The 24,165-nt window shown below is 40.9% G+C and overlaps 1 protein-coding gene across 1 annotated transcript in view; it reads right to left on the reverse strand.

Moving 5' to 3' along the window:
* Window positions 1–9,507: 9,507 nt before the first annotated feature.
* Window positions 9,508–24,165, reverse strand: part of LOC140494725 (calcium/calmodulin-dependent protein kinase type IV-like) — a 145,496-nt gene continuing 130,838 nt past the window's right edge. The window contains exons 8-11 of the mRNA XM_072594263.1: window positions 19,852–19,927; window positions 18,566–18,692; window positions 14,983–15,135; window positions 9,508–12,713 (exon numbers count right to left, since the gene is read on the reverse strand). Of these exons, the coding sequence (XP_072450364.1) occupies window positions 12,567–12,713; window positions 14,983–15,135; window positions 18,566–18,692; window positions 19,852–19,927 (503 nt within the window). The 3' untranslated portion in view covers window positions 9,508–12,566. The remainder of the gene's footprint in view (window positions 12,714–14,982; window positions 15,136–18,565; window positions 18,693–19,851; window positions 19,928–24,165) is intronic.

Consider the following 24,165-nt stretch of genomic DNA (forward strand, 5'->3'; position numbering starts at 1 on the left):
TGACTCAATGACTCATTATCCATTGAAGAAGTTTTATAGGGCTGAAATTTTAGCAAAAATCAGGTAAATGTCAATTTCAGAAAGTTTCATGAATGATTTCTCTCTATGAGCCCTAGCAAGTTTTCTCACATAATTTTTCTGCTGCTCATTTCATTATGTATGCACCACACCTCTGTGCCAGACTTGAATTTTAGTGTGCATGTCATTGGTAGAAGTATTTACTTTTGCTGGGATTCCTGCAGCCAGTGCCATGTTTAAACCTCAATTATACACCAGGGCAAATGTTGTCAGCTAGGAGCTGCTCTTCACAGTTGTGTGGAAATAATTGCCCGACAGGTGGCTGACCGAGGCAGGTTGACACCCTGGTTTGCTGACAGGGACCTGGATATCTTGGTGGACAGGATGCTGGAGAAGAGGGTCATTCGCTTTTCTCAGGATCACTAGAGGAGCCCATGGCACTACGCCCCACCAGCTTGGTCCCACGTTGCCAGCCATGTCAATGCAGTGTCCACCATCTGAAGGATCACCCAGCAGTGCAGGAGAAAGTTAATGAGCTTCTGTGAACCTGAAGTGTTGATGTTACCATATTCTCCTTGCTATTTTACATTGACTCAATATCTGCTAATGCAGCCTCCTCGCACCAAGGCTTGCAGTCTACCACTCTCACACAGCTTCTTCCTTTACTTGCTCTTACTCACACCAAATCCGTCCCAGACTATCACCCTGCATGTTCTCTGTGCTACATACTCACTCACATCTGGACTTTTCACCATTTTTTCTCTATCTGCATTAACACTAACTGTGCTAGCCACTTCTATCTCATTGAGTCCATCCCTTTCTCTGATTCAAGGTGAAAATATCTCTTAGTGGGGCAGAGGCAGCCAAGATAAGTAGTGGTGTGCTCAGCATTTATCTCCTCACCCCTTTGATGTGAGAATCCTTGCCTTAGCAAGAGAGAACTGTGACTGCCATGTGGTGATGCCTCCATGTCCTGGCAACCAATTAAGATTCATTGTCAAGTGTTATGCTGCTTTCTCACTACTGCTACAGTGAACATAGTCTTAACATGCCGAAACCTATACCCCATGTCACAACTGATCTTTTTCTTATTTCCTGCAGTTACCGATGGCATCTATATACAGTAGTCATCTCCATTAAGAGATCAGCCTCCCACGTCATCATCTTGTTCTCCATCGCTGAGCAATAGCTACAGATCCCTCAGAGGAAGCACAAGCAAGGCTGACTCTTGCATCTTCCACATTTCACCCTGATTCTTCAGTTGAATCCTCAATAGCTGGATGCAGCCAGGAGCTGATTCTGGTGAGCATGCTACTGGCATGTCTCTGCAGCTGACAGAGGAAGAAACATCACAGAACCCTGGCATTCAGAGGTCTGCCAGAGACCGGGCACCTGCTCAGCCTCTTGCAGGAGACTACACATGCTGTTTGCCATTGGCAACTTTATTCAAAGGCAATAGCAGACATACGAGCAGCAGGCACATTTGTCAGAAGCACTTTGAAGATTGGGGAGTCAGCCGACACTATCTGTAACATGATGTGTCTGGCATGTGAGTATCTGGCTGTGTCCATGAACAATTTAGTAGCTGCCGTGGAAACCCAGGTTTGGCACAGTCAATATCTGGCACCCTGATCTGCATCTCCACTTACGGGCCCCCACATTATTCTCCATTCAGGACATTCCAGAAGTGACTGCACCCTCTACGTCCATGCTGCCTGCAATCGCTGACCCTCTGCAAGTTAAGGCTGAGGAGGGTAAACTTGTATCTGGGCAGGACACTCTCAAGATGCTGGGACCTCTAACTATAAACTTCTCTGGGGTTGCCCCACCAAAATCTCAAGACCAAAAGGTTCCAGGATAGGACACGCTTGCTCTACCCCAGCTGCGGATACCAGGGCTGCATCTATATGTGATTAGAGAGAAAGGTATGAGGGCACAGCGGTGGCAGTTCATTGTACTGTAAATACATGATGACATTTGTAAATCTGTGAACATTTTGCATCATTAGCTGTGTGAGTGAATGTCAATTTAACTGCAGCTACAGGAATAAAGGTAGGGAGACTATCCATCTTTAGTGCCACACAATGTTGTAACCTCATTTTTATTTACACATCCCATAGTGTCAACTGTGGCAAGATTAAATCAGTGGATATAATGAAGTTAGCTTTTATGAAACAAACTGAACCACAGAGACAAACCAAACCATTAAGCTTCAGTTGCAGTTGGGATGATATATGGGATGCTGGTCTCAGTAGCATCAAAACAATTACAATCAGTGAAAAATGACTTCACGCAATTATGTTCCATTTAGTGAGGTTCACAAAGACGTCCTGTCTGCATTACTTTGGTTGAACTGTTGCACTGTATGGTACTGAAGATGCTGTTCTGTCTGAAAAACACCCTCCTGTTCTTACTTGATATGATGCTGTGGCTCTCATGGATCCATGTTGTCTATCTTGTAGCTTAGTCAGTTATCTGGAGCAGAGATCCTTAAAATCAATGGCATCTTCTATCCGCATGGTATTGGCACAAAGTCCCAGATATGACTTGCATGAAAATCTGATGTGGAGGCCATCCTATTTATGTCGGTGGCCCCATTGGAAGAAAGTATTGCATTGCAGATATGCTGGGTATCATGATATGATGTTCTTACTGCTATTCCTGGACAGCATATGGTGACACTGCCTCTAACTCAGTTGTCCATAGTATTCAGCGATGTGTAGGTTAGGTGCATTAGTCAGGGGTAAGTATAGAGTAATAGGGTAGTGGAGTGGGTCTGATGGGTTCGTCTTCAGAGGGTCAGTTTGAACTTGTTGGGCCAAACGGCCTGTTTCCACACATTGGGAATTCTATGATCTATCTATTCAATGATCATCTGCATGACATTCATTAGAGGATGAGCCTCTGTGGTTCACCTGTGTCCTTGCTGCATCATCATGGCACCTATGGCTGGAAGCTTCACAGTAGGGGCAGCTCCATATTCACTGGAATTTGATGCTAGTCCTGGTCTTCATATTTTCTTCATCCATTTATGTAATAGCCCTCACGGCAGTGACCACAGGGTTCTGTGCCTATATCTAATTGGGTGGTTCCAATGAGCCGATGTGGCCAATATCTGACACAAGGGAGCTGCTCAGAAATGTGATCATTCAGCTGTCATAGAACACACAAAAAGCATTTGAACAGCATCTTCTAAACATTGTGAAATGGAGACCCCAAATAAGAAAGCTAGTGGGATCCCTCTACATGATTGATACACATCTTTGTCTTGATACTGACGTAAGCCTTTTGGCACACATTCAGTAAGAAATTGTATTGTGGCAGTAATAATGAGTACTTCTCCCCCCCCCCCCAATCCTGCACAGTATCCAAGAAAGGCAGAATTACAATAGGATAATGGTGTGGACGTTTTATTGTTCAGGATATGAAGTAAGCAGCTTCTGAACCCTGTGTAGGCTATGGAACATTGGAAGGAGATTACAATATTGGAAACTAAGGTGAATTCATCCAGCCGACTTGACTGAGGACTACTTCCCTTGGACTTTGGGACGTGGCAATTGAGTGTGTTTGCCATGTAAGCTGCTGACACATGGTGTATGTTTGACATTGAACATTACACAGTGCCATAGAAGAACATGTCCATCCCCTTGGCTGTGCACCGCTGACAGTTCTGACAAGCTACCTGGCTTTGTGCTAACAGGCAAGCTAAGGCAAAAGGACTGCAAGCCTCTAAATTCTAAATGGGGTGACAAAAGTGCAAAATGGCAAGGGAAGGAATAGCAGAGATGCTATGAACATCCGAATAGGCTCAAAGTGAGATAGTACTAAGACAGCAAGTCACAAATCCTGAGATTCATGGTGGTCCAACCCATTGAATGGATGCCTGTTCCCCACACATTAGCAGGGCCTAGGACAGAATTACAATGAAAAGTGCCAGTGTACTCCAAAGTGCCTTATTGAATTGGATAACTTTATTCAAAGTGAGTTGGAGATTTGCCATGATCCTGTGGTGAAGCTGCTGTGTTCGATGCTATCCTCTGTCTATTGGGAGTGAGGGGGAGGTGCAGGTGGTTGCTGCCCCGGAACATTTCCTGAGATGTTCAGGACAGTTGTCCAAAATGGAGGCCTAGACGAGCAAGTGCTGAACTGGAGCCATCAGATACCTGGCAGGAATTTGTGCCATCCAGTTTCTCTCTAGTAGATGGGGAAATAAGAAACTGCACAAAAAGGATGTGAGATTAGGTACTAATGATCTGTAAATTAATTGAAATAGGTCGCTTGCCACTCATCCAGTTAATCAATTCTTATCTCGCTATTCGAGCCTTGGACGCCAAGTTGGACATCTTTTTCCTCAAAGTCAAGAATCTCATTTTTATAAGCTCACCATATCTTCTCATCTGACTTACCAGTGCAAATGGTGTTCAAGGGCTGGGAAAATTCAACGTCTAATTTTTCTTCAAAGTATTGTCCTTACAAAATTAATACAATGTTCTCAAACTATGCTAAATACAGATAGACAAATGACAATATAAATTTTCAATGTATGTTAAGCATTACATGTTTGGGCAGTGCTACTTTTATATCTCTAGATACTGTTTCTCTTATAAAATCATTACACTATCAAACCTGCAACTGTACACTTTGAAGAAATTAAGTTTCATAATTTGCAGATCTCCACAACTTATATCACAAGAATTTTGATTTGTTTTGTCATTTTCTGTACAAAATTCACAGGTAATCTACTTGGAAAAAAGCAAAATCACAATGTTGTGTACCTTTTGTTGCTTCACTCGAGGACCATCATTGATTTTGATTCCCCATGTCAATGACATTGGAGATCAACCATTTGCATATAACAAGTTTAATTCTGGTAGTGACTCCTCCTGACAAGGAGTCAAAGATATATGGCCCGTTTTGCATTTTAACACATACAATTAACCTCTGTTAAATATGAAGAGTTATTGGGAATATACAAGCTATTGGTAACTCTTTCAAAATGTATTGTACTTATAGTTCCAACAACAGTTACTGTATATCAAATACATAACCATTTTGAATACTGATTTAATGAAATATTACAATTTCTTAACCAAAAATGGTTTTTATATTACAGTACAAACAGTTGTAACGAGTACTGGAGTCAAGACAAAACTTATTTTATAATTTTTATTTATGAGTATAGATGACATAATAACAATTGCAGCTGTTGCTGTTGGCTCCTGATCCATGAGCCATACAAGAAACATAGCCCTACTATCTGGAATTCTTTCAAACAACAGGTACTTTGCATGTTTATGGAATAACATAGATATTTCAGAAATAAGGGTGAAATCAAAATAATGTAAAGAACATCAGCTGTAATAGAAAGCTTATGAAACAAAGGAATATTTGAAGCACAACTATAGTCTTGCAATTTGCACTATTTGTTGTAAAACATTCAACAATTTTTAACTGCATTTTGTGTATTTGTGACATGTAACAGTACTGTTTTATAGTCAAAAATACTGCTTCTTACTAAATTAGACAGAATTACTGTAAGATACAATCAACCGCATATTGCCTAAAGAATACTGCAGTTAAAAAGATTGCTGTCCACAAGATATATTTATCTTCTACACAATATATTGGAAGTCTTGCGCAATAGACTGGCAAAAAATTCTCCACACATAAATAATGCCTAATGCCATATAGATCATTCTCAGTTAAAAAGCCATTTAATCAATTATAAATATGTATAATATGTCAAAAATGAGCTGGATATCATCCTTTGAAGTCCTATAAATAATTTGAAATTCATATTACATTTTCTTTTTGCTTTATGTGGCATGACAATAGAGAATAACTGATTTGGTAAAATTATAATAAATCCTTATCACATTATTTCCTTTTTACCCTAAAACTTGAAATACAACAGTTACTACATTTAGAAAATCAACATCTTAAATGTTAGCAGTTTATCTAGTTGGGAAGAAGTACATTGTAATTTGTATAATAACCAAAGGCAATTGTTGTGGAATTTATAAAGCATTTTACATGTAAGTAAATATTTTCACCTATTAATATTCTCTAATAATACCAGACAGTTTGGCATTCTGCTAATTATTTACATTATCTATTTGTTTTTGCATAAGGCATACATTATTGTTAGGGGGAAGCATATCATACTGAATTTTGATGTATTCCTCATGATATAAAGTTTTGCAGTAATTCCCCAAATCATCCACCATAATGTCAAGGGGATGAGACTTGGCAAATCAGAAGAAAACCCGAGAGTATACATTAATACTTAGGACTACTTTCCTAAAAAGTAGAATGCCTTTTCCCCTAAAGTGAAAGTTTCTTCTGAACTTCTGAAGTTATATATGTAGGATTTTTCAGCCCATTGAGGTTTTAATGGCTTTGATGTGCTTTGTGATAATTAATGGATCTGTAGCTTACTGTATGCTGCCAAATTTCTGTAACCTGTGAAAAATATATTCTTGAGAATGTTGGCTTTTTTGGACATAAGCTGCATGTCTGATGTTATCAAATTGTAATTCATGAATTTGACTATATTTTAAGGCAAAGATTTTGGGTGAATTTTTACTAGTGCAATTTGTATGCAAGGACACATTTATTTTTGACTGCATAAGCATCACCTACATTTTAGCCCATTAACACATAATATTTATTTCTAATCCTACAGATGATTAATGTGTATATAAATCAGCACATGCAAAGGGAGATTAGTTTCTTACCATATCTCTCCCATCCCCTGCTCCTTCCCACATACATACACACAGCATATATAAATATTAGATTATGAAGCTCTATTTGATTTATGTCATTAGACTAACTCAATACACATGACCAATATAACTGGAACATAAATTATACCCCACGAGCTTTCAGAAATAAGTTTTAACGTATTGTACAGGTATTAGAGATGGGTTTCATTGAACATCTGACCGAGTACTATAAGAAATTAGTTTATAAAAAACATAGTATTTTAAAAGTTCAGTTTCAAACATGCCTAAGATAGGACAGAGTCTTTGTTAAGCAAGTATTTGGAATTAATGATAAATCACAAAAACGTACTTTTAACTCTAACTCAAATGAAGATGTGACCTTGTATGCAACCACTAGCTGTATGTATATTTCTAGATCATCATGTTGTTATGTTCCTAAAGATTCACATGTCAGTTGAATTTACTGATACTATGTTTAATTGTTTATCAAGACCAAAACAATCTCAATTTAATTTCTTAAAATTGAAATGTAATTGTTACATCTTATCAGGAATTAGTTGGTACAGTGCACATAAAAACAGCTTTCTCACTATTTTTAATTTAATTGAGTGCTGATGGCAGAAATAAGTTTGACAATATGTCGAGACAAAAAAAAACTGCAGAAGCTGGAATCCAGTGTTAAGCAGGAAAACATACAGTGGGTCAACCCATACCTGAAAGAGTGATTGATCTACTGTCAAAGATTTCTGATAAAATGCCAACTTACTTAAAGATTCTTATCTGGTTGGCCTGGAATTAATTTTTGATATAACATATTTCTGCTAGAAAATCATATTCAGGATAGAGTCAGTTAATTCCCATGTTAACAAAACACTTGAGAAGTCACTGATCAAATTAAGGAAGTTTGATCAGCTTGATCAGCTTCTCTTCAGGGAAACAGATTAGTCATATAAACTACTTTATCGGGCTAAATCTTTTTTTGGCTGCTATTTTTGTTGAGTTTTGTGGAGGGTTTATCTCTGTGAGGCCTTATGGGTTTTCTCACTGCATCTCACCAAACGCGTCTCATTAATGACCTGCCCTCCTCTTTGATGCCTCTCTCGTTCAGTTCTAGCCCCACTCTATCACTTGCAATGCCGAGAACAACTTGCCAATACCAGAACATCCCAGAATGGATCGGCATCCCTGGTGCTTTAATGGTCATTGTGCCTCTGGACAAACGTTGTTAGTCTGGAGCTGTCCTGCATGGTTCCTGGACATGAGAAACAAAGCAAAATTGGTGTCCCACTTTGTGGGCACAGACTTGGAGAGCCTGCTGTATGGGTGGTGCAGAGGTGGGATATTCTCTTCCACAGGACCAGTAGTGGAGGACACAACACCTGACCAATATCTGAAAGGTCCAAGGTTGCCACCTAAGTCAGTGCAGACTCAGCCACCTGGTGTAATGCAAAGCAATGTAGCAAGAAGGTACATGACCTTCTCTACTCTGCGAGCATAAGTGTCACCAACTTATCTGCGACATCTTTCACTCACTCTATCTCTGCTGCCATGCCCACGTCCCATCAAGGGTCATGCTCTAACACACTCTCTATTGCCTGTAAAATATTCCCTCACTTGTTGTCACCCATACCAACCCCTAAAGCGCTAATCTTCTGTGCTGCCTACTAACTTGCTTGGGACATCGCCCACCTATACCAGAAAGTGCAACTATGCACTCATTTGCATTTTCCTTAAGACTTTCCTCTCTCTTTCATTCCAGAAGATAAAACAGACTATAATTAGACAGAAAGATACAACACAGGTGGTGAACTGCCTGTCATTTAGTTCCTCACCCCTTATGAGGAGAGGATTCTGACTCTGACCACCTTGGAAGCTGCCCAATACTTACTAGGGGAAAGTGAGGACTGCAGATGCTGGAGATCAGAATCAAAGACTGTGGTGCTGGAAAAGCACAGCAGGTCAGGCAGCCTCCGAGGAGCAGGAGAATCAACGTTTCAAACATAAGCCCTTCATCAGGAATGAGGCTTGTGGCCCAAGGGGGCTGAGAGATAAATGGGAGGGGTTTGGGGCTGGGGGGAACGGTAGCTGGGAATGCGATAGGAAGATGAAGGAGTTGTGAAGGTGATTGGTCAGAGAGGAGGGTGGAGCAGATAACTGGGAAGGAAGATGGACAGGTAGGACAGTTTGAGAAAGGTGCTGAGTTGAAAGATTGGATCTGGGATAAGGTGGGGAGAGTGGAAAGGAGAAAACTTGTGAAATCCACATTGATCCCAGATCCTTCCACATTCAACAGAGATTTACCTGTACTACCACACATGTCATCTACTGTGTCTGTTGCTCCCAATGTGGTCTCTTCTACATTGGAGAGACAAGACGCCAACTTGTGGAACGTTTCAGAGAACATCTCTGGGCACATCCATTAAACAACCCCACTGCAGGGTCATTGAACACTTATCTCCTACTCTGCCAAGGACATGCAAGTTCTTGGCCTCCTCCACTGCCAAACCCTAACCACCCGACACCTGGAGGAAGAAGGCCTCATCTTCTGCCTTGGAACCCTTCAACCATACAGGATCAATGTGGATTTCACCAGTTTCCTCATTTCCCCTCTCCCCACCTTAACCCAGATCCATCCCTCCAACTCAGCACTGCCCTCTTGAACTGTTCTACCTGTCTTCTTGCTTCCCATCTACCCACTCCACCCTCCTCACCGACCTATCACCTTCACCCCCACGTTCATCTACCTATCACATTCCCAGCTACCTTTCCTCCAGCTCCAACCCCTTCCAATCTATCTCTCAGCCTTCTTGGGCCATAAGCCTCATTCCCGATGTTCGAAATGTCAATTTTTCTGCTCCTTGGATGCTGCCTGACCGGCTGAGCTTTTCCGGGACTTACTGGACCAGGATACCCCGACCAAAGGTTCATTGTGTTTACTGACGAATGCTGACATTGCAGTAGTATTGTGAACCTGAATTAGAATTAGCTTTACTGTCACAAGTATCTCTAGCTGAGAGGCAAGGTACAAAAAGGCAAGGTAAGGAAAGGATGTTGTGACCATCATGGAGTGAGTGCTAAATGAATCATTTAGAGATGCAGCCTGACCCTGTCCATGAACTGACTTCATGTCCCTGGTCATGAAGTGTCCTTGCTGCATTAGAATGATTGCACTTTGTTACACCTGAAAGTGCAGTATTGGATTGCAGAAGTGTACTGTAAGTGGATTGGAGATGTGCATGAAGGTTCTTAGAGGCTGCTACATGTCAGATGCCAATATCAGTGAACGTGGGCCGTATGAAGCTGGTGCCCATGGAGAGTGGCCTGAGATGTTGGTGTACGGCGTCAAAAGTGGAGGTCCTATAGAGCAAGTGGTGAGCTGAAGTCACCAAATACTTAATCTGACTTCCATATCAAGAATTCTTGGTGTCTAGTTTGCTATCCAGAGATATGATAGATGCTGAGTATTAATAAGGCAAGATGTGCAGTTAATAAGGTGTTAACAAGCCACAATCGTCCTTAATTGGCAACTCACAACTGCCAAGCAAAAATCTCACCTTGATGCCTGGAAATTAGTTAAAAGATGCAATGAATTGTTCCCAACATTGATAGAGCTGAATTTCTTGTACAATTCTGCCCCAGTTCTCGTTATTGCCCACATCATTTAGGTTCCTTTAAGATTTCACCCATTGTATCTGATGGCTGCCTCATTAATGTATCCCAAACATTCCATTAAATATTCCAGAATAATTGACCTGAACACAAAGATGGCCATCAAAATGACTGCCTGCACATGTGTGAACAGACTGGTGACATCATGTATTGGCAACAGACGACCATAAGTCAGGATGCGTCTGCACAAGTGGTCGATTTCACTCCATTCTGTGCAGAATGACACCACGTGTACAGATGGCCCTAAAGAGGCTGAATTTCCATATATCTGAGAGGTCCTGGATTAGACAATCCAGGAGCGGGACAGGAGTAGCTAAAGTAGTGGATAAAAGCAAATTACTGCGGATGCTGGAATTTGAAACCAAAAGAGAAAATGCTGGAAAATCTCAGCAGGTCTGGCAGCATCTGTAAGGAGAGAAAAGAGCTGATGTTTCGAGTCTAACTGACCCTTGACTCGAAACGTCAGCTCTTTTCACTCCTTACAGATGCTGCCAGACCTGCTGAGATTTTCCAGCATTTTGGTCTTTTGGTAGCTAAAGTAGTGCTGGCCATCAAACAACATGGCCACGTGGTTCCTTATGAAGGGCGAGAGAGAGAGGCAGCACCTTTGGGCTGAATTTGGACTTGGTTTGGGAGGTAATGGGAGCACTGACAGCAATGGAAACTCTCCCTCCACCTGGTGTTCAGAAGTTGCCACTTCACTGAATACACTGAACACACTGAATATATTATCTTCTTGGGTGGAAAGTAGGTATGGCCAACTCTTGGCAGAGATGTAGCACTGGCAGATAGAGTTTCTTCAAATACTTGCATGTGTAATGTCAGATTGCTTTTATGGATTGGATACAGCAAGTGGCTAACTAGATAACTTCGCAACCATGGGCGAAAAAGCAAGTTATTCTTTATTGACAGCTTGATGAATGAGTACTTGGCAGAAAGGTGGGAGAAGAGAAGGATTTGGATTTTCTTTTCTCTGTCTCTGGGTCCAAAATGTAACTCCATTGTTAAGTTTGAGTTTCAAACAATGAAAGAGATAGACACTTTCCTAAGATAATAATAATCATGCGAAGGGAGGCTCAAATCTCAGGCACAGTTTTGAAGTTTCAAAGAGGGATAAGAAATAGGTAAGTGTTAACATTATCTTGGTACTCTGTGTAGTCATGAAGTTAATTATACAACTGATCTTATCTCCCTGGCATGCTAATCATTTAGTCCTTCAGAAGATGAGAAACATGGCAAGGAGCAATACAGCAAGATACATTAACACAATTAAGTGACCTTATATTATGGTCCCTTGGCCATTAATTTTGTATACGTATTGAACAGCAGCAATACATTCTTTATTCTTGAGGGCACAGGATTCACTTTTAGAGTGATTAGTAATGCTGAACTAGAAGGAACAAGGAAAATCTAAAAACTGATAACAACCTGCCTTTCATTTTCAAGTGTGCATTGACCCACTCGGGATTTCCAACAATATCTGTTATTATTTTGGATAGCTAATATTTTTTTCATTGTTGTTGTACCCTATTTATCAGATTATTGTAAATTTATAATTAAAAAAACATCATATTGATTTGTATGCCTTGTTCTGGTCTACTTTTATTATTTCATTACATACGTTAATTCAAAATCTGTGGATCAACTGAGAATTTTCACACATGACCCAGTAAGCACCTTCATTGCTTTGTGATTAAGGCCATGTTTCTTTTTTCTTTAAATTATTTAAATTAATGTATGCCATTTGCCTCAGAGTCAAAGCATCTGCCATGAAAATTAGTTAGAGTGGACATTATATCCAACAAATGGACTAAAGAGCAGTTGGTTACAAATGTTGTGCTGAATGTTGTAAAACTGCAGTGACCCTAGAATTATGTTTATACCATTATCAGTCTACATTGAGTACTACAACATAAAATACTATAAATATATATATATATATATATAAAATCTTCACATATGATTTGAAGATCTGCCATTTCATTCCACTACAAGATGTGGAACATACGTTACAGAATTGTCTTTTTTTTGCAAAATATGCTATCACCATTCATTTTGGAAAGAAAGTTCTGAGCCATTGAACGTTGCCAGCATTCTTTGCATATCTTCCATGAGGAAGACAGTCTTTGGGAACCACTCGCAAGAGCTTAGCTATGATTCTTGTCCATTTTCCTTTTCTGCGCTCTGTTCTTGAATAGAGCAAGAATTGAGTCTTCCTTTGACGCTGTCATGATTGCTGTGGGTATGATTGCTGGCATTTCCCAGTCGGCTTGAGGCTACTACAGCCTTAACAGCTGCCTATCAAAGCAAAATCAAAACAGCACAACATCTCAGTATTTTTTTCATCATGTACTACAATGGAAGGCTCAGTTAAGTATACACCATAGTTTATTTAAAGTTTCTTTCCAGCTGTAAGCAGAAGATGGTCATTTACATGAAGCATTATTCTAAGAAATGCACAGATTGCTTGTGAAACATGTGTCAGTATAACTCTCCTGAGAATTAACATTTAAAAATTTGCATATTACTTGTGCATCAAAATATATGGAAAACAAGAGATCAACAGCAAATTCATCAGGTATAGATGTCAGTCATAGATTATCAACAAAGAAATCCTATCTCAGCATTCTCATTGTTTACCAATTTAGAATTTTTTAATTCATTTAGTTACAGTTCATAAATTTCTAAAGTAGGTTAATGTTTGGGCCTTCTCTCATAGCATGTTCCTATTTGCCATTAACTTGAAAAAATAAAGTTGCTTTTCCAGAGGAAGCACTTTTTAGTAACATATCCAATTGATGTCATTGATCAATAATATATTTACTTGCCAACATTTGAAATTGGTATGAATTTGGAAATCACATAAAACAGACTTGTATTTGAATGTATTGCTTGACACTTTAATGTCAAGTGATATGATAGAAAGTTTTTATGTTGATGAGAAGGATTAGGTAAAGGAGACATGACCATAAAATCAGAATGAGGCCATTTGGAAGAGGGCGCTCAACCTATTCAGAAAATAGGTGGTATAAATATCATTATTTCTCCTTAAAAAGCAGTACATGATAATTCAATTCATAATTTAAAATCTGAGATTGGTAAACATTTGCTAGCCAAGGATATTAAGGGATGTTAAGACAGGAAAGTAGAATTAGGATATAGATCAGCCTTAATTTAATCGAAAGCCTGAGGGGCTAAATCACTTACTTCTGTTCCTCAGTTTACTTGTGTTTGAAGGACTAATTTCGAAAGGAACTTTCAAAGCCAACTGTTTTTGTTGTCATTAGAGTCATAGAGATATAGGGCACGAAAAGAGACCCTTTGGTGCAACTCATCACGCCAACCAGATATCTTAAATAAGTAGTCCCATTTGCCAGCATTTGGCCCATATCCCTCTAAACCCTTCCTATTCATTTACCTATTCAGATGTCTTTAAAATATTGTAATGTTACCAGCCTCCACCACCTCCTCTGGCAACTTATTCCATACATGCACCACCCTCTTGTGAAAAAGTTGCCCTTTAGATCCCTTCTAAGTCTTTCCCCTCTCACCTTAAACCTATGCTGTCTAGTTTTAGACTCCCCCACCCTGGGGAAAATACCTAGTCTATTTACCTTATCCATGCCCTTCATGATTTTATGAACTTCGATAAGGTCACCATCTCACCCTCTGACGTTCCAGGGTAAACAGCCCCAGCCTGTTCAGCCTCTCCCTACTGCTCAAACCCTCCAACCCTGGCAACATCCTTGTAAAACTTTTCTGAACCCTTTCAAATTTGTGCACTGATATCCTAATATCATGATGTTAAATGCCATGAAGGTATTACAAACATTATCTCCAGAAGGAACAATCAATTTTGGAATAACTTAAGACTCAGTTACCATTTATTTCTCCCCTGTCTTGCTCAATGTTGTCGTTTAGGGCTTTAACCGCCAAAAACAATGTTGCCACTGATTAATAATCTGGCAGAAAAAGGATGTTATAGTGCAGATGAAGTGACTGGAATGAGAGAATCGCAGAACAATGGTGTGTCAGCTGCCAAACTGGAAAAAAGCAGATAGTCTGAGTAGGAGTGTGTAGGGGATGGGGTATGGGGAGGGGAAAGGTCTCTAGACTCTGGAGAAGAGTCGTCTAGACTCAAAACATTGGCTTGCTATCTCTCCACGGATCCTGACTGTCCCGCTGTCATTTTTTGTTTTCAATAGATTCAATCTATACTTCTGTAGAATAATTAAATCTGATTTAATCCTATTTACATACCTTTTTGCTGTAGTAAAGTGGCATCTGCTTCATTGTTACTACTAAGAATGATAAGTGAACGCTCCTTGAATCAGCAAAGTTCCTGAACATTGATATCTATTGATACCACACTTTTATTTACAACTTCAAATAAGAGTGATTATAGTTTTCAATAAGAACTAATTCCACCTGTGCCTATATGTGCATGCATGGGATCAAGGGAAGGAAGACTTTAAGGCCGAAGTGTAGTCTAGGATGGGTATATGCCATTTCAACATTTAAAATTAATTTATTGCCATAATTCCCTGTTTAATGTTCATTCACTCACTTTAAGTTTGCGCCTTGCATTAAATTCTTGCATTTTCTTCTGAGCGTTGTCCATATGAGCAATATTAGCTGCTTTCCCAGTCACCCAAGGGTGTTGCAAAGCCTGATGAACTGTTAACCGTTTCTGTGGATCTTGCACTATCAGTTTTCTAACCTGTATGTGAAGAAACAATGCCTTAGAATAGCACTAGGAAGAAACCTCACTGGTTGTGAATCACCATTATTTAACATGATCTTAACAAAGACCGTTTCAACATTCAAATTTACTTTATTAAAACCTGAGTTTTTTTAGTGAGTTTTTTTCTTTGGTTGCAAAGTTGTCCCATTTCTTTTTTTTCACATTTTGTTGTATCCTGATGTTTTTTAACGCAAACAAAATCTGTCAGATCAAATTAGATTAGATTAGATTACTTACAGTGTGGAAACAGGCCCTTCGGCCCAACAAGTCCACACCGACCCGCTGAAGCGCAATCCACCCAGACCCATTCCCCTACATTTACCCCTTCACCAAACACTACAGGCAATTTAGCATGGCCAATTCACCTAACCTGCACATTTTTGGACTGTGAGAGGAAACTGGAGCACCCGGAGGAAACCCACGCAGACATGGGGAGAATGTGCAAACTCCACTCAGTCAGTCGCCTGAGGTGGGAATTGAACCCGGGTCTCTGGCGCTGTGAAGCAGCCGTGCTAACCACTGTGCAGTTGGAAGATTCAGAGGCACCAAATGCAGTTTGATAGCATATTTAGAGCATTAGAGTGATTAGCTTCAATTTCTTATTTTTAAATTCATTCATGGGATGAGGGCATCACTGGCTAGACCAGCATTATTGCAATTCCCAGAAAGCAGTTAAGAGTCAACCACATTGCTGTGGGTCTGGAGTCACATGAAGGCTAGACAAGGTAAGGATGGCAGTTTCCTTCTCTAAAGGACATTAGTGAACCAGATGGGTTTCTTTTTCAGACAATCAACAGTGGATTCATGGTCATCATTAGACTCTTAATTCCAGATTTTTATTGAATTCAAATTCCACCATTTGCCGTAGTGGGATTTGAGCTTGGGTCCCTGGATTAACAGTTCAGTGATAGCAATTTTGAGAAGACTTGTAGCTCAGGTTGTAAGTTTGCTCACTGAGCTGGAAGATTTGTTTTCAGACATTTTATCACCATGCTAGGTAACATCACCAGTGAGCCTCTGGTGAAGCTCTGATGTTCTGTTCTGCTTTCTATTTATGTGTCTTGGTATGTTAAGGTGGGTGATATCATTTCGGTTCTTTTCCTCAGAGGTTAGTAAATGGGGTCCCAATTTATTGATGGAGTTCTGGTCTGAATGCCAGGCCTTTAAGAATTCTCGTAAATGTCTCTGTTTAGCCTGTCCTAGGATGGATTTGTTGTCCCAGTTGGTGTCCTTCTTCGTCTGTATGTAAGGACACTAGTGATAGTGGGTCATGTCTTTTGGTGGCTAGTTGGTGTTGGTGTATCCTGGTGGCTAGTTTTCTGCCTGTCCATCCGATGTAGTTTTATTACAGTCCTTGCGAGATATTTTGTAAATGACATTCGTTTTGCTGGTTCATGGTATAGGATTCTTAAGGTTCATCAGTAGCTGTTCCAGTGTGATGGTAGATTTGTGAGCTACCATGATGCCAAGGGGTCGGAATAGTCTGGTTGTCATCTCCGAGATGTGTTCGATGTATGGCTAGGGCGATGCTAGGGTTTCTGCATATGCTTGTGTATCCTGGTGGATAGTTTTCTGCCTGTCCGTCTGATGTAGCGTTTGTTACAGTCCTTGCAGGATATTGCAGGGTAGAAAATTAGCTACCAAAAGACATGACCCACTATCATTAGTATGCTTACATATGGACGAAGAAGGACACCATTTTGACTGGGACAACACATCCATCCTAGGACAGGCTAAACAGGGACATGCACGGGAATTCCTAGAGGTCTGGCATTCAAACTCGAACTCCATCAATTAACACACTGATTTGGATCCATTTTACCAACCTCTGAGAAAAAGAACCGGAAATGATATCACTCACCTTAACAGACCAAGACACGTAAATAGAAAGCGGGACAGAACACCAGTGCTTCACCGGAGGCTCACTGAAAGTGTTACCTAGCATGGTGATGAAACATCTGAAAAATACCTTCCAGTTCAGCGAGCAAACTTACAATCTGAGTCCAGTAGTAATAACACTAGGCCACCATCTCCCCATTATAATAATAGAATCATCACAAGTAAGTAAAACATGACAACTTGTTCATTTATATATTGATAAAATCTCATAAAACAAAAATAGCTGCTACCCAACTCTCAGTGCAATTCTACTAAAAGTGACCATGCCAGCAGAACAGATTGAAAGTCCCCAATATGCAGAATGACTCAAGAGGGATAATGGAATGATCGACATTTGGCTCCTCACCCTTACGTAGGGAGCACCCCAACTCTGACCACTCTGAGCAGCTGATTGCGTCCAAGCCCCTGAACTGATACCACAGGCTGCCCTTTACTTCCTGTGCCGTGATCACCTGACTGAAGGCTATCCCCAAGTGACTTGACTGAGGCCTGATGACAACCCTGGTATTCTTCCTTCCCTTGTGTTTGTGTTAATTGGCAAGGCAATACAGAAGTAAAATGAACCTGGTTTCTCTGGCTGAGGGGCAAATGCTCAAAGGCAAGTAAAATGCAAGGCAGGCATGCTGTCAGCATCCAGGTGGGTTTGGAGTGAGTGAGCACTATGATAGAGACACCACAGAGTCTAGGAAAGATAATGAAATATAACTTACAGTGAGTATTTTAAGACTATGTTAAATTAAAACACGAATGTAAAAAAGCCCAGAGATGCAGTCTGATCCAGTATTTAAGATGGTGCACATCCCTGAGTGCAGTGTCCTTGCCTGAAACCTTACAATAACAGCCAATGAAGCCCAAGTTACAAAGCTGAAGTAGAAAAGCTTCCTGTAACTGGCACAAGGACTGTTAGAGGCTGGCAAATATTGAATGCTAATTCCTGTACACATTGGGTGCATGTCGTTGGTGCCAATGGAGTGTGTCCTGACTCTGCTTTTGGCCACTGAAATTAACTTAAAATACCCTTGATAAAGAGGGGGAAATCTTACATTATTCCCATTTTGAGTCACTATCCGTGAGGTCATATCTTGAGGTAAACAAGTTGAAAGTAGTTGAATGAAGGTACTTCCCTTGATCGGTAATTTTTTTAATTCATTCATGGGATGTGGGTGTCGTCAGCCAGCAGTTGTTGTCTGGCTGGTGGTGAGCTGCCATCTAAAACCATTGCAGTCATTGGGATGTAGGTATACTCACAGTGCGGTGAGGAAGTAAGTTTCAGGATTTTGACCCAATTCCTTGAGGTTCCTCCAAAGACCCACATACAGTATCCCAATCCCTTAACAAAAGCTTAAAGTGTCTCATATTCAGAATAACTTCAAGTTCATTCATGGTGCTCAGCAATTCTGAAACAGCTCTTTCTGCTTGTGTCTTAAAACACACAAACTATCAGCTTATCACTTTAGACCTTATTATTTGAGATATAAATGCTTGCTCAGATTTCTGCAATACTTACCAGATCTTTTGCATTTAGAGACACATCATCCCACCAGGGGGAGACAAATTCATAGTCACAGTTCAAGATCCTGCTGTACATATACTGGTCACCCCTTGCATCAAAAAATGGTTCAAACCCACAAAGCCTAGGAAAAATAACAAAAGTTAACTTACAGAAAGTATTTTCAAACAATGTTAAATTAAATACTGAAATGTAGAAATTAGGAGAAGTGGTTTGATGTGGAAGGTGTTGCTTACCAGGTAACACTTCAAAATTTCATAACTCTAACAACAAATCAGGCTATACCCTGTAGGTCACATCTTCCTCTTCTCTGCCTGGGATTTTGAACTTGACACAATGAAAGCAGATTTTGGTATAAACTGTTCACTATTTTCAACCAATCCATTACAACAGCTTCTAGGAGGCATCCAAATCACACAGCACAACACTTGAACTTTCACTGTATGGTGACCAAGTGTCAGAGTATCCTGACTAGGCAAACCTTATTATGGGTTAAGGCGCGCCAACCTGGTAACAGTTACAGGGATTTTTTGTTAGGGTTGGGTCAGCAGCGATCCTCATGCTGAACTGGACCAACTGCTACCAGGCCAAATATGTAGGCTGGACAGCAATAGGTTGGCCTGAAACCTGATATTACCTCTGTGCAGGCAAGCTGCTATGAGAATGTTAAATGTAGTGGCAGAATGGAACAATGTCATCAATAGGCACCTCATGCTGCACCACACCTAATTCAGTAGAACAGCATCAAACATGGTGAGGAATAAGTTGTGAGTACTTCATGTAGGTGCACATAAGGTTTAAGCAGAGGAGAAAATAACTTCTGAAAACTTTTGACATGAAATCAGTATAGATGGGGGTAAAGGCAAGGAGCACCTTCTTAACTGTGGCTTATTTACTCTGGAAAAAAACTTCAGCAAGGTTAAAAAAGAGACTTAAAATGTCTGAAATTTGCAGAAAACATATGGCTTTTAAAAACTGTCATTTCATTTTCACATTTGCTTAGACAGGTTTAATCAGCAGGCTACCACAATTTATGCAGGAAATTCAACAGCTTTAGAATAATTTAGCTGAGAAACTGCCTACAATTAATAAAGTTAGCAAATCAAATTAGTGCCAGCATGAAATCGAGCCCCAAGGTTGGTTTGCTTTGTGTTACCTATGTTTTGGCATCCATAATTTTGACAAAACATATTGTGTATTAGTGGCTAGAGTCTGAGGTCCTTGCAATATTATAATATGGTGCTGTACACATGACAGTATAACCATGTTTGAAACACACTTACAAGATGTAAGTTATGACTCCAACAGACCACATATCCACCTCAGGCCCATAGCTGCAGCCTCGCAGGATTTCAGGTGCTGAAAAAAAGGAAAATCATCCAATAGCATCAATAACTTAAGCATTAAATACATATTGTTAAACTTTAGGAATAAAAATAAAAAGTGCGGAAAATATTCAGGTCTGGCAGCATCTGCAGAGAGAGAGAGAGACAGTGAGGTGAGAGTGATATCTCTTGACATCAAGGTCGCATTCAACTTAGTGTGGCATCAAGGAGCCCGAGCAAAACTGGAATCAATGAGCGTTAGGGGGCAAACTTTCCACTGGTTGGAGTCATGCCTGGCACATAGAAAGATGGTTGCAGTTATTGGAGGTCAGTTATCTCAGCTCCAGAACATCTCTGCTGGAGTTCCTCAGTGTAGCATCTTAGGCCCAATCACCTTCAGCTGCTTCATCATTGACCTTCCCTCCATCATGGTCAGAAGCGAGGATGTTTGTCAATGATTGCACAGTACTCAGCACCATTTTTGACTCCTCAGATACTGAAGCAGTCCATATTCAAATGCAAAAAAGTCTGGACAATATCCAGGCTTGGGCTGACAAGTGCCAAGTAACAGTCAAAAGCCAGGCAATGACCATCTCCAAGAAGAGACAATCTAAACACCACCGCTTGACATTCAATGGTGTTACCATCACTGAATCCCCCACTACTAACATCCCTAAGGTTAACATTGACCAGACACTCAACTGGACTCACCACATAAACACAGTAGCTACAAGAGCAGGTCAAAGGCTAGGAATACTGCAGTGAGTAACTCACCTCCAACTCTCTCATAGATCCAAAGAAAGGGAATTCATGGAATGTTTACAGGATGGTCTTTTGGAACAGCTTGTGATGGAGCCCACAAAAGAGTAGGCTATTCTGGACTGCGTGCTATGTAATGGTCAGACTTTATAAAAGATCTTAAAGTAAGGGAACACTTAGGAGGCAGCGATCATAATATGGTAGAGTTCAGTCTGCAGTTTGTAAGAGAGAAGGCAAAATCGATGTATTGGTGTTACAGTTAAATAAAGGTAATTACAGGGGCATTAGAGAGGAACTGATGAACATTGACTGGAAGCAGAGCCTAGTGGGGAAGATATTAGAGCAACAATGGCACAAGTTTCTGGGTGTAATTGAGGACACAGTACAGAGGTTCATCCCAAAGGAAAGAAAGATTATCTGGTGTGGAGGGTGTGGGGGGGGGGGGGGGGGGGGGGGGGGGGTGGTTAGACAGCCATGGCTGATAAAGGAAGTCAGGAAATGTATCATAGAAACAGAGAGAGCCTATAACGTGGCCTAGAGCACTGGGAAATCAGAAGATTGGGAAGACTACAAAAACAAACAGAGGATAACAAGGAGCGAAATAAGGAAGAAGAGGATCAAATATGAAGGTAAGCGAGCCAGTAATATGAGAAATGATAGTAAAAGTTTCTTTCAATACATAAGAAACACATAAGAGGCAAAAGAAGAAATTGGGCTGCTCCAAATTGATGCAGGAAGGCGAGTGATGGGACATAAGGAAATAGCTGAAGAACATAATAATTATTTTGTGTAAGTCTTCATGGTGGAATACGTGAGTAATATCCCAACAATTAAGGAGAGTCAAGGGGCAGAGTTGAATATGGCAGCCATTACAAAAGAGAAAGCACTAGAAAAGATAAAAGGTCTAAAGACTGATAAATCTCCTGGCCCAGATGGGCTACATCCTAGAGTTCTGAAGAAATAGCGGAAGCGTTGGTTGTAATCTTTCAAAAATCACTGGAGTCGCTGTTGTAAGCCCCTTGTTCAAGAAAGGACCAAGACAAAGGATGGAAAACTATAGGCTGATTAGCCTAACCTCAGTTGTAAGTAAAATTCTAGAATCCATCGTTAAGGATGAGATTTCTAAATTCTTGGAAGTGCAGGATCGAATTAGAACAAGTCAGCATGGATTTAGTAAGGGGAGGTTGTGCCTGACAAACTTGTTAGAGTTATTTGAAGAGGTAACAAGTAGGTTAGACCAGGCAAAACCAGTGAATGTTATCTACCTAGACTTCAAAAGGCCTTTGATAAGGTGTCTTATGGGAGGCTACTGAGTAAGGTGAGGGCACATGGTGTTCGAGGTGAGCTACTGGCATGGATTGAGGATTGGCTGTCTGACAGAAGGCAGAGAGTTGGGATAAAAGGTTCTTTTTTGGAATGGCAGCTAGTGACAAGCGGGGTCCCGCAGGGTTCAGTGTTGGGGCGGCAGCTGTTCACTTTATATATTAATGATCTAGAATGAAGGGACTAGGGGCATTCTGGCGAAGTTCGTCAATGATACAAAGTTAGGCAGACAGACAGGTAGTTCTGAGGAAGTGAGGAGTCTGCAGAAAGATTTAAACATTTTAGGAGAGTGGTCCAAGAAATGGTTGATGAAATCCAATGTGAGCAAATGTGAGGTCTTGCAATTTGGAAAAATAGAATACAGGCATGGACTATTTTCTAACTGGTGAGAAAATTCATAAAGCCGAAATACAAAGGGATCTGGGAGTGCTAGTCCAGGATTCTCTAAAGGTTGACTTGCAGGTTGAGTCTGTGGTTAAGAAAGCAAATGTAATGTTTTCATTTATCTCAAGAGGGTTGGAATGTAAAAGCAGTGATGTGCTACTGAGACTTTATAAAGCTCTGGTTAGGCCCCATTAAGAATAATGTGTCCAGTTTTGGGCCCCACACCTCAGAAAGGACATACTGGCACTGCAGCGTGTCCAGTGGAGATTCACGTGGATGATCCCTGGAATGGTAGGGCTAACATACAATGAACGGAGAGGATTCTGGGATTGTATTCATTAGAGTTTAGAAGGCTGAGGGGAGATCTAATAGAAACTTATAAGATAATGCATGGCTTAGAAAGGGTGGACGCTGGGAATTTGTTTCTGTCAGGCGGGGATACTAGGACCTGTGGGCACAGTCGTAGAATTAAAGGGGGTCAATTGAAAATGGAAATGAGAGAGTGGTGGACCTGTGGAATTCATTGCAGAATTCAAGGCAGAGATTGATAAATTCTTAATCCCACAAGGAATTAAGGGATATGGGAAGAGTGCGGGTAAGTGGCGCTGAAATGCCCATCGGCCTTAATTTAATGGCGGAGTGGACTCGAATGGCCTTACTTCCACTCCTATGTCTTATGGTCTGATAACTCTTGTCCACCATCTACAAGGCATAAGTCAGGAGTGTGATGGAATACTCCTCACTTGCCTGGATGGGTGTAGCCCCAAAAACACTCAAGAAGCTTGACACCATCTAGGACAAAGCAGCCTGCTTGACTGGCACCACATCCACAAACATTCACTCTCTCCCACATTAACACTCAGTAGTAGCAGTGTGTACTATGTACAAGATGCACAGCAGAAATTCACCAAATCAGACAGCATTTTCGAAACCCATGATCATTTCCATCTCGAAGGACGAGGCCATCAGATACATGGGAACTCCACCACCTGCAAATTCCCCTCCAAGCCACTTAGCATCCTGACTTGGAACTATATCCATTTCTTGATTGTTGCTGGCTCAAATCCTGGAATTCCTTCTCTCAGGGCATTGTGGTTAACCTACAACATGTGGACTGCAGCAGTACAAGAAGGCAGCTCAGCACCCCACCTTTTCAAGTGCAACTAGGGACAGGCAATAAATGCCAACCTGCCAGTGAACCTTTGTCCTTGAGTTAATATTAAGGTCAGTGACTCTTCCTCAAAACTGAGAGAATGTCTGCATACTGCATGTAACCATTGTTAAGTATGGCAGGGAACCAGATAAAGTTTGCTTTTGGGGTTTCTCATGTGGGAACACCCTACCTGCTACTGGCTGAATATGATTAGGATGAGGATGAGGCCCTTAAATGGACATTAATTGGGAAAAGATTAGATTAGATTACTTACAGTGTGGGAACAGGCCCTTCGGCCCAACAAGTCCACACCGACCCGCCGAAGTGCACCCACCCAGACCCATTCCCTTACATATACCCCTGCACCTAACACTACGGGCAACTTAGCATGGCCAATTCACCTAACCTGCACATCTTTGGACTGTGGGAGGAAACCGGAGCACCCGGAGCAAACCCACGCAGACACGGGGAGAATGTGCAAACTCCACACAGTCAGTCACCTGAGGTGGGAATTGAACCCAGGTTTCTGGCGCTGTGAGGCAGAAAGGTTCTCCCTCTGCCTTCTCATTTTCAATTGAATGTCCTCTCTGCCTCCAAATCTGCTACTGGTATGGGTAGAAGATATTAAATTGTACCTTGTTTCTAAGCTGAAA

Source organism: Chiloscyllium punctatum, chromosome 24 (assembly GCF_047496795.1).
Source record: "Chiloscyllium punctatum isolate Juve2018m chromosome 24, sChiPun1.3, whole genome shotgun sequence".
Taxonomy (NCBI): Eukaryota; Metazoa; Chordata; class Chondrichthyes; order Orectolobiformes; family Hemiscylliidae; genus Chiloscyllium; species Chiloscyllium punctatum.